This window comes from Metopolophium dirhodum, chromosome 1 (assembly GCF_019925205.1).
Source record: "Metopolophium dirhodum isolate CAU chromosome 1, ASM1992520v1, whole genome shotgun sequence".
NCBI lineage: Eukaryota > Metazoa > Arthropoda > Insecta > Hemiptera > Aphididae > Metopolophium > Metopolophium dirhodum.
Window position 1 is genome coordinate 81,060,034 of NC_083560.1, and position 11,917 is coordinate 81,071,950.

Below are 11,917 nucleotides of genomic sequence, written 5' to 3' on the forward strand. Positions count from 1 at the left end.
GAGTATTGTGTATTTGTGTATACGAAATAATGTTCATTATTATTATACGTCATGTGCAATTAAAATTGGTTTAGAGATTGTTTATAATATAAAACATAAAACCCGAAATATATAAATAGCATCTCATGTATTGCTCGTCAGAATTATCAATTAATATACTAATATAGCCTATATAGTAATATACTAATATAGGCTAATTAAATAAATAAATTAGTATATTATATTATATATTATTAACCGAATACAGAATATTAATTACTGATAAGTAATAAGTACTAAATAGGAATAATATTTATAGTCTTTTCGGAATAACGTCATATATTTTTATCTCTGGATGTTATCTTATGTACAAGTTGTGCCTCAGATAATGAGAATAAAAATGAAACATTTTCGAACAGATCTAGCTAATTTTCACCAAGTTAAATTTTTATTTATAATTAATACTTAAATAACTTATATTTATTTATCTAGATAAGACTTGTAACCTACTGTACAGCAGAGTGACATCCCCTTACCCACTTTTTTTAAGTTCTTCTTCTACTTTGTAGTTGTCAACCTTCAAGACCACACTTAAAAACATATGTCATGCCATATATTTTTCCTATATGCATCACTTATACTCGCCAATCTCAGTTCGGTTTCACCAACTTTACATTATTTGTAATCGGGTCTTTCCACTTTAACCTTGGACGTGCCATTGTCCTTTTATCTTCTGGAATAGGTACCTCATTGTACCAATTGTATAAGACATAATCATTCTTTTCACCAATCGTGGCCAGCCCAAAAGTGCCGCCTCTATATTATATATAGTACTCAATTAGATTTTAGATACAGTGATTCTATCACAACATTATTTTAGACCCTCAACACCATTTTTTTTAAAGTTTGAATTACATTAGGTAGGTATTTGTTTTATGATTTTAGATTCTGATAGGAAAGTGAATCTTGTTGGTACTTTAGGGGGGGGGGGGGAAGTAAAAATTTCCCAGTAGTTTTCAATAGCGACGTGAAAAACAAAAGAAAAATTAAGAAAAAACTGGAATTTTTACGCAAAATCTGTTTTCGAGAAAATCGATTTTCGTTTTTGGTGCAACTCTAAAACAAATGACCGTTGGTACATGAAATTTTGACTGAATAATTATATTATCATTTTCTATACACCATAACATTTTCTAAATATTTCGACTTATTTTGAGCTGTTTACGGACATTTTCAGTTACCATTTTTTTTAGTTTTTTTTCTCTATAAATATCAATAACATTTTATTTATTGGTTAAAAAAGCTTGAAAATTTAATAGAAACTCCTAGGTTATTGTTTCAAAGGCAAATTAAAAAAATTAAAAATCCTAAGTCACAATTTTTTTTATAAGCATCTTAAGTTCAAATATTGACAAAATACGTACAAATTACGAAAATTTGCAAATTCTTTTGAGTTAAAAATTCATTAAAAATTTTGTTTTTTAAATCTAAGGTTTGAAAATGTAATACAAGATTCCTCATAAGTTTGTCTACCTTTATCAAACAAAAAAATGTCTTCAAGAAAGTCAAATTAAATTTTTATGAGCGTTTGAAATTCATATTTTTACAACATTTGATATTCGCTCAATTTCTCATGTAACGATTTTATTATTTTGTTGTCATTAAAAAACGAATGACTGTAGATACTTGAAAATTTCACTGAATTTTTATATTAGCATTTTCTATACACGATAAAATTTTGAAAATAATTTGACTCTTTTCGAGCTGTTTACGGACATTGTCAGTTTTTTTTCTATAAATATCAATAAAATTTTATTTGTTGGGTAAAAAAGCGTGAAAATGTAATGCTAGGTTCCTGATATAACTTTACAATAGCAGTTGAAAAATATCAAAAATAAATATGCATAACTTTTTTTTATAAGCATTTAAAGTTCGAATTTTGACAACATTTATTAAATTTAAAATTTAATAATTATTTTGTAGTTGAAAATGTATAAAATGTTCAACTTTTACAGCTAAGGATTGAAAATTTAAAACAAGGTTTCACGTAAATAGGTTATATATAAATTATTGCTTTATTCACAATAATATCATCAAATATACTTGGTAATATCATAGGCTGACCGTTTTCGCTCAGAATTTTTTTTCCTATACAATGATATTATATCATTGAATTCAAATTTAACACCCTCCATTACAGTGACCTACTTGTTACCTACTGTACAGCAGAGTGACATCCACTTACCTACCTTTTTAATAATAAGTATAATTACATAATTATTAAATTTAAATAGCATAGAAATAGCGTTATATTTTAAGATGTATTACCAGATAATATTTATTTTTTTGATATTTTAAATTTAAATGGTTTTTAATATAAAAGTATTACTTAAAATTTATAATTTTCATTATTTTTGCAAAATGTTCATTTCAAGCTGTGCTGACGAAATATCGAAGTCAGATGAGCAAATTCGTGTTATTCGCGGGATAATTAACTAGCACACAAAAGAGTACACAAAGATGTACAAATGTATAAACAAAGCGTTATTGTTGTAAGGGGTTTGAATGGGCCTGCGCCGTTCAAGAATCATAATAAGGAACAGAAGTAGACAATTATGAGAATTCGAGAGGGTTGGTATAAAAGGATTCGGAGAATAAAAATAAAAATGAATCCGCACCCTTCGATGTATGGATGTACGGATGACACACAGATGTCCGTTTTCACACTCACGTTGATGTTTCAAATCAATAAAGCAACTCCCCTCCACCAAAAAACACATACACGCAGGGTCCCACCTACCGGGCAGTTTATTGATTTTTTCCCTTCCATTTCCTAGCGTCCAACACTTTAAATTCAGCGCGATTTCGAACACAGTCGTTTCTTTTCTATTGTATACATCATTATTACTGTATTACAATTTTTATTTTCAAAGCGAGTACCCAGAGATATAATATATAATATTATATACTACACACTTGTATAGTTATATAATCGTTGAAGAAACTGACGCATACACAATAATGCTGAAAACTTGGCAACACCGTAAGTATGTTTATCCAACGAATACAATAAAAACAAGCCTGTTTAATCGAGTCATCAGCTATCGTTCGACATCCCGATTGTTATTGTTATTATTATTTTGAGTGTTTGTGATAACTATTCGTATAATAGGTCACCATTCTAAATTTCCAACATCCACCTTATAAATTGTAAATTGTATTTTTCATTAATAGAATTGTTGTCTATTTTCTTTCGTGAACAGTAAATCAGAAACATGAATGTCAATATGTTGTATGGTGGTGACGAAATCGGTGCGATCGTGTTCGACTTGGGATCGCAATCGATGCGCATCGGTGCCGCCCAAGATGATGCCCCAAAATGGGAAATACCGTCTATGGTTGGCATATTGAACGACGGTACACCAGATACGAGTGTGTTGGAACCAGGTGCGAAATCCGTCAACCGGATCAATGGGAACACAAAATATTTCACTGATGTTACGTCATTGCGTGTCCCTCGTAAAGGTATATATATCTAAGTACTTAAAATATTTACGTTATATACAAAATAAGCATAGCCGAAATTCCCCCCTAGAAGTTCGTTGCTCCCAGCAACACTTTTTAATTTTAAATGTAGGTATATTATTATAATACGTAATAAAACATTATTACGTTTAAAGAGATGTTTCATTACCGAATATATCAGAGACTTACTTGTTGTACTATACTTGTACTAAATTGTATGGCTGATAATATAACTATATTATATAGTTAAAATTATTTTAACATTGAATATAGTTGCTGTAACTATTCAATACTTGTACATCAGCCATTTTATATGGTAAAATTAGGGATACTATTTAATATGGTAGTTGAAATTACTATACAATCAGTTTGTGCAACTAAACTTTTTAACTAATCAATTTTAGTATTCTCAACTAAACACATTGTTTGACACAACTAAATACATTTTTATGCCAACTGAAAATGATTCAACTATTTATTATAACCAATTTTTTTTTTCCGTTTGATATATACCCAATACTATTTGAAAACGTTTCCCATTAGTAAAATATTTTTTTTATTTCTAGACAAAGAAGTGATAAACTGTATGAAAGACGGCATGATCGATGATTGGGATTTATTCGAAAAGATTGTTGATTACTCTTACTCAAAATGCTTACATACAGAGTCAAAGTATCATCCAGTATTATTTAGTGAATCACCATTAAATACTAAATCTAAAAGAGAGAAACTGGTGGAATTAATGTTTGAAAAATATCATGTGCCGGCTGTATATCTATGTAGAAATGCTGTATTAGCTGCATTTTCTTGTGGTCGTCCTACTAGTATTATCGTTGATAGTGGTGCAGTACACACGTCTGCCATTCCCGTGCACGACGGCTATGTAATACATTCTGCCGTTGTCAAATGTCCTTTGGGTGGAAATTTCATCAGCATGCAATGCAAAGAGTTCCTGGCTGTAAGTCCAATACAATTGTTATAGCAATTTATTAATTCATTTAATTTTTCGATTTTATCTTTGATAGGAAAAAAATATCGAAGTGACACCACATTACATGGTCGCACAAAAAACACCGGTAAAAGAAAAAGAAAAACCAATATGGACAAAGAAAAGAACACTACCAGAAGTGACAGACTCTTGGTATAATTATATGTGTCAGTCAGTTATTCAAGATTTTCAGCATTCTGTGTTGAAAGTATCTGAAACTCCGTATGATGAGAAAATTGTATCAACTCTACCAACTTCTCATTATGAATTTCCTAATGGATATAATCAAGTAATAATAACATTGAGCTTATAGTAAAGTAATAAAATTCAATAAAAGCTAATATTACAAATATTATTATATTTATCGTATACAAGTTTGGTTTATTAACTATGAGCGTCGCCTTAGTGGGATTTTTTAACGTAATCCGTTTTTGTAATATATAATATACATATATAATCTCGGAATCACGCAACAAGTAACAATCAACAATGATGGTACTGACGCGAAACCAATAAATAAATAACTTTGAATTAGTATTTTGAATTTTATTTTTTCTTAGTTTATCATTAAGATTGCCTATACCATACCCCTTCAAATACGGATGTTTTTGGGCGTTCACTCCACTAGGACTGTTTTTTTTATTTATCTAATTATGAAATACGAATTTTGTAAACATATTTAGATTCTTCGTCTTGTCTTCTGTAGATCTTACTAACAACTTTTTAAAAAATGTAGTCATAGTTAATATCTTATCAAAATGTGAAAATAAACAATTAATATTCACAAGTAAACTACGCTTCTTCAAAAAAAAAATTATGGAAAAACTTGTTTATAAGATCCAAAGTAGGTGAACATAATATTAAGACATTAGAATTTGTTTATAATATGAAAATTGCATGATCGGATTGATTGTTATGATTGAATAAAAATTGATTAAATTAACCAATATATTAATATATTAAAATATGTAATACTTTGCCTAAATATTGCCCGTACAGAACTCATCACATAGGTATGTTTTGAATTCCCTTAAAACAGGAATTAAAATAATAAAAACAAACAAGTTGATGACTTAAAATTTACCAATTCATTGATGTATATCAATCGGGTGAATGTAAATTCCACAGATTGCCACTTAAAGCTTTTTTCATGTAAATTTTGCCGGTACTTTTTACTACCAGGAATGCAACTAATAGTATAAGTACATTATAATATGTATGTACATATTTATGATATACTAGCTGTACCACCTGGCGTTGCCCATGCCAAAGACTTGTTTTTTTTATAAATATATATTTTTTTATATATCTTTGTCATACCTATGTCTATTAATTTATTATAATAGTAATATAATATGCTACCAATGGAAATCCTTTAAATAAACCAAAAAAGTGTTCTTTTTTCGTGAGTGGAAAAAAAATGGATGTGTGAGTTACTGTTTAGCGGCCTACCTAGCATGTAAGAGATTAAAAAAATAAACTATAAACATCCTCTTCGAAGTCTCAAGGAATCTATTGATATAATTTTTATCGAAAACGGTCCAATTGTGTTTGAGTCTATTTACTTTGAATAAACCACCCGGGTAAAAAAATATAGTGGCCAAATATCAAAACTATAAGTTAAGATTACTATACTCTATATTAATAACAAATTATATTATACTATCTAAATATGTTATTTGTTTATATATTGCATTATACTAGGTTCGCCCATGTGTGGTTCTTTTGTTTTATAACTTTTTTTTTAACAGTGTGAAACCAATGACAACCATTTATACCTATACAAAATATTTAAATTTCCATTATGAATTTCAAATTTTTTTTCTTAGTGGACCTTTACATCATATAACTACTGACCAAATGTCATACTCATAGCTTAATCGGTTCTGGCTAGGTGATGATGAATCAGGACAAGTTCTTTATTTATACTGTATATATATACTGTATATAGATTAATTTATATGTAACCAGTCACAAATAAATACAAATAAATACTAATTCTACTCATATTACTATATTATAATCTGTGCGATGCTATGTAAACAATGACAGCAGTTTATAAACAAAATAAAATGTTCAATTTCTGACGTAAATCTCTAAATCCTTGTGTGAGTACAGTTATTATTACTATCCTCGTTCGTGCAATTTTTCCAAGATTTCATTCCGTAGAAACCTAATTTAGACAATTAAAAACTTTAAAAAAAAACAAGCCAAATCGGTCCAGCCGTTCTCAAGTTTTTCGGGAACCAACGGATAGCATTTCATTTTTATTATATAATATTATATTCAAATACTAATAAATATAATTTTATACTAATTTAAGAAAAAATATATTAAAAATAATGATTTCTAGTTTTTAAAATAAAATAAAAATACATAAATAGATAACTATCAATAATAATCAGTGATCACTGTCTAGTTAAAATGTAATTAATAAAAATATATATTTACCATCGGTGGAGTTTACGTGATTTGCATATTTAAATTTCGAAATGGTAAAATTTACATTTTTGCTTCAAGTAAATAGAAAGTATCGGTGGAATTTATATTATGTTATAAATCTAACCCTAAAAGATTAAAATCGACTACCTATAAATCAGCGGGATTTACAATTGTCCATATCATTTGTAGTATACTAGCTATAGAATCTATTATCAAATTGTATAAATTAATGTTTTAGATTCTGAGCGAAGCGATGAATGTATTGATTCTACAATGATGTGTGTTTTTTTTTTATTTTTTTTTTTATTTTTGTGTCTGTCATCACCTTTTAGGACAGTAAAAGTGCTTGGATTTTCTTCAATAGTAACTTTTCTGATAGGAAAGTGAATCTAGTTGGTACTTTGGGGGGTCAAAAGTAAAAATTTCCCAGTAGTTTTCACAAGCGACGTGAAAAACAAAAGAAAAATTAAGGAAAAACGGGAATTTTTACGCAAAATCTGTTTTCGAGAAAATAGATTTTGGTTTTTGGTGTAACTCTAAAACAAATGACCGTAGGGACATGACATTTTGACTGAATGTTTATATTAGCATTTTCTATACACCATAAAATATTGAAAATATTTTGACTCTTTTTGAGCTGTTTACGGACATTGTCAGTTTTCAATTTTTTTAGTTTTTTTTTCTATAAATATCAATAAATTTTTATTTGTTGGGTAAAAAAGCGTGAAAATTTAATATAGGGCTCCTGATATATCGTTCTAATAGCAGTTGAAAAATATTAAAAATACATAGGCACAATTTATTTTTATAAGCATTTAAAGTTCAAATTTTGACAACATTTATCAAATTTATAATTTATTAATTATTTTGTGGTTAAAAATTTATAAAATGTTTAACTTTTATGGCTAAGAATTGAAAATTTAAAACAAGGCTCCACATAAATAGGTTATGTATAAATTACTTTATTCACAATAATATCATCAAATATACTTGGTAATATCATAGGCTGACTGACCGTTTTCGCTCAGAATCGTTTTTCTTATACAATGATATTATATCATTGAATTCAAATTTAACACCATCCATTACAGTGACCCACTTGTAACCTACTGTACAGCAGAGCGACATCCACTTATCCACCTTTTTTTATTTAAAATTATATTTTGAAAATAATATATTATACTAATTGATCGTATAACTTATTTTATAAGTTATTTATTTAGAAACAACATTGGTTACTTTTAAATGCAAATTAACAAAATATGCATTATGAATGAAATTTCCAAAATATTAGTCGAACAAAATTCTCCAGTCAAAAACAATAATATACATAAAGTTAAATATTAAAAAAAATTAATATAATATATAATATTTTTAAGGAATTTGGCAATGAAAGATTCAAAATACCAGAAATGTTATTTGATCCTAGCCCTAATATGGGTGGTTCTATGTTAAGCATGAGCCATATTGTTGTCACTAGCGCAGGGATGTGTGATGTGGACATAAGACCTACCTTATACAACAACATTGTTGTCACTGGCGGAAATTCATTGATACAAGTAAATTTTAATGGATCATTATTCAAACAATTTTTTTAAATACATACAATCATTTATTAATATAATATATTTAATATTTATGTGCCAAAAGGGTTTCCCAGAGAGATTAAATCGGGATCTCACAGCTCGTGTACCACCTAGCATGAGATTGAAAATGATTTCACCTAATGGATCTGTTGAGAGGCGATTTGGTGCCTGGATTGGTGGTTCAATAATAGCATCAACCGGAACATTTCAACAAATGTGGTTTAGCTGTCAAGAATATAATGATGGAGGCAAAGGTCAAATTCATAACAAGTGCAATTAATAATGCCAATATGGGTTCCCCTGGTTTGAGCAACGTTTACTAAAATTACAACTTATTTACTTTTATTTTGTACAACTCGTTTGTGCACAGATTATATGCACACATTTTCACTGAATAAAAATATTAAAAGGGGACATAGTGGCCAAGTGGACTACGGCGTTGGTTCCAAATCGGTTCGAATCTCGACCACGGGCGGCTCCTCTATCTGGGCAGGCAACAGTCTAGAGAGAGATGCTGCCATTCCTCGACTGGACATGGCAGAAACCTACAGGCGCCTAATTTGAAATTCTGCTAGAACCAAACACACGTGTTTACCAAAAACCTACAATTCCCTCCCTCACAATTGAAAAACCACCCAATGGACTAAGTGTACCGTTACAACCGTTATAACCTAACCCAGAGTTTCTTAAACTGTGTTCCACGGAACCCTGGAGTTCCGCAGAGTTCCGCAATTTATTGCCGTTTATTATGATATTATGTATTTATTTATATATATTAAACTGGTTGTAAAACCCTTTAGCAAAATACAAAATAATTATGTGTACATTTTCTGCTAAACTTAGTAATAAGATTATTATTGGATGTATTTCGTACTCAACATTTGTTTGTTTGGTTGATTTTTATATTTATGATGTAATGTACAATTTATTTTATAATTTTAGATTCTAAGTGGAACTATTAATATATTGGTTTTACAATGATATGTGTGTATGTTTGTATACATGACAAGTGTACCTATATTTTTTCGATGAATGTCAAAAAAAAATGTTTGTTAGGTCAAAAAATTGAAAATTGAATAAAAGTTTCATTATAAGTTGTTATAAAAGCAGTTCAAAAAAATGATTAGACACATAAATATGTTATTTTATAAGCATTAAAAGTTAACATTTTTACAAAATTCGTGGAATTCTCAACAATTAGCAAATTATTTTGTAGTAAAAATATAAAATTATTTATTCAATTTTTAAAGTGAAGGATTTCAAATTTAAAACTAAGTCTCTCATAACTTATAAGTAGTTTATACTGTAACCAAAAAATCTAAAAACTATTTGATATTTGATATTTTTAATATTTATAATTTAAGTTCAAATATGGGCAAAATAAAATAATTATAGGAAAATTACAATTTTAGCTATTTTTTTGTAATTAAAAAATAAATATACTTAATAATGTACGCTGATAATGATAATTTTACTTGAAATCATTTTTCGTAGGTATAAAATGATTTAATATCATTGAAATTAAATTTATCAATTCTATGTGGTCTTAAACTCAAATTACCGACGGGCCATAAACGTATACGTCAAAGGTTCACAGGCAGTACTCCTTTTTTTTATCTTAATATTTAATCCAAAATAAACAAAATAAAAAAAGACAAAATGTATTTATTCTACATTTTTTATAATAAATTATTAGAATATAATAATTGTATTTAATACTAGGTATTAGGAATATGTAAGTAGATACATATTGATTATTTAAAATTTTTTTTTTTGCATTACAGTGGTCAGTGACCCACACGACACTTACAAGTTACAGTACTGCAGAGCAGTACCGACTTGTCCACCTTTTTTTATCGAAATATTTGAATTAATGCTATCTCTGATAAGAGATTTTATATTTATTTAAGAAAAATAATAAATAATTAAAAATATGTAGGCACCTAGTTTATTTTTTCATAAAAAAAATTATTGGTTATTATTAAACCAAAAAGATGCACTTACTAAGCTAATTATTTAAATAAGTACCTCACATCTAATAAAATATAATAAATTAAAGAATTTCGCATAGGTGAGTATTCTGTGTTTGTATATTATATTTGCGATGTGATTAAACAGTTTATTGCTATAACAATACTTAAACTTCCTTTTTAACAGTTGCTAAATATATCTTATATTATTGACAACAATAATAAATAACTATTTCTTACACCTCTTGTATCTACAAATTACAAATTAATAACGATGTTTCTATACGCTAACAGCGTAACACAGTTAGATCAAACACTATATTATATTAGTATATACAATATTATAATATAAATATTTATACCTATATAGATTTCACTTTTCTGGAGACCTTCACCTTCTACGGAGTCCTCGTACCTATATACACGATAGGCATTTCGTCCTTCTATACACTCTTTTTTTTTACCAGAACTAAAACGTTGCAAAACGTTCAATCTACCATTAAATAGCTAGACGTCGTGCGCATTAACATAGGTTCGCTGTACATTGATATCTGATTTAAATATTGCAATATCTAACATGCTGCCTGTAGCTGGCAGCTGGAAACGTGTATGTTATGATTTCGTGTTTATATAATATCAGCAATAATTTTAGATATAGGTAGGTATATTGTAACAATATCCATTTCCCCCCTGATATTCTTTAGTAATGAAATATTGGATTCTGTATAATAATAAATAACTATCTAATATTATTATGATTGTAAAACTGTAAAAGTAATAATGAGTTGAAACGGGAAGTTTATGTAAATTCAGCATGTAAAAACTAAAAATGTAAGTTCAGAATATAGGAAATTTTCCTCTCGAAATTTGATTAGTATTGACCAATATGACAATATCCATTTAACAAAAAGTGAAAACATATTTATGGAAACGGGAGAATAGTGATTACTCTTTTCATAGTTTTTTTTACTGAAAAATACAAGTTACACAATTATAACGTTTACTTAAGTAAACACTATTTCAGATGTAGGTAACTAATTTACTTTTTGTATTGGCGGTGATCCTAGTAGAAATATTACGTCTATTTTAAAAAATAGCTCAAAAATATACCATTTGTAGGTAGGTACCTATAAATTATAAAATAAAAACTAAGAAATGAAAAATATGTATGGAATTTCCTCAAAAATGTGTATATAGTTCGACGGTGTTTTGTTGAAAGGACCTAATACCCCACATATTATTACAATATTAATCTCTTGGTTTTATTATTTCAATAAGTACAGTCGATTGGTATACAAGCAGTATTAATAGCAAGTCTGCGTAAATTATTGTTCTTAAAAATTTCTGAATGGCTGAATTAAAAAAATAATAATATCAAGCAATAGTACCTACCCTATGAGGTATACAAAGACAATCGAATGAAACCT

The 11,917-nt window shown here is 28.1% G+C and overlaps 1 protein-coding gene across 2 annotated transcripts; it reads left to right on the forward strand.

Moving 5' to 3' along the window:
* Window positions 1–2,897: 2,897 nt before the first annotated feature.
* Window positions 2,898–9,464, forward strand: LOC132935327 (actin-like protein 6A). Of its 2 annotated transcripts, XM_061001849.1 has the most exons (6): window positions 2,898–3,022; window positions 3,243–3,504; window positions 4,071–4,462; window positions 4,530–4,781; window positions 8,314–8,493; window positions 8,585–9,463. In XM_061001849.1, the coding sequence occupies exons 2-6, from the start codon at window positions 3,255–3,257 to the stop codon at window positions 8,798–8,800; spliced, it is 1,290 nt and encodes a 429-aa protein (XP_060857832.1). In that variant the 5' UTR covers window positions 2,898–3,022; window positions 3,243–3,254; the 3' UTR covers window positions 8,801–9,463. The 2 variants fall into 2 exon arrangements, with proteins under 2 accessions (XP_060857832.1, XP_060857833.1); XM_061001850.1 differs by lacking the exon at window positions 2,898–3,022 and having other exon boundaries at window positions 3,092–3,504; window positions 8,585–9,464.
* The last annotated feature ends 2,453 nt before the right edge of the window (window positions 9,465–11,917 follow it).

Excerpts from the sequence above, each read along its gene's own strand:
- LOC132935327 (XM_061001849.1), top strand. The coding sequence starts at position 3,255 with ATGAATGTCAATATGTTGTATGGTGGTGACGAAATCGGTGCGATCGTG. Across the intron at positions 3,505-4,070 it reads ATTGCGTGTCCCTCGTAAAG|ACAAAGAAGTGATAAACTGT; the intron begins GTATATATATCT and ends TTTTATTTCTAG. Across the intron at positions 8,494-8,584 it reads GCGGAAATTCATTGATACAA|GGTTTCCCAGAGAGATTAAA; the intron begins GTAAATTTTAAT and ends ATGTGCCAAAAG.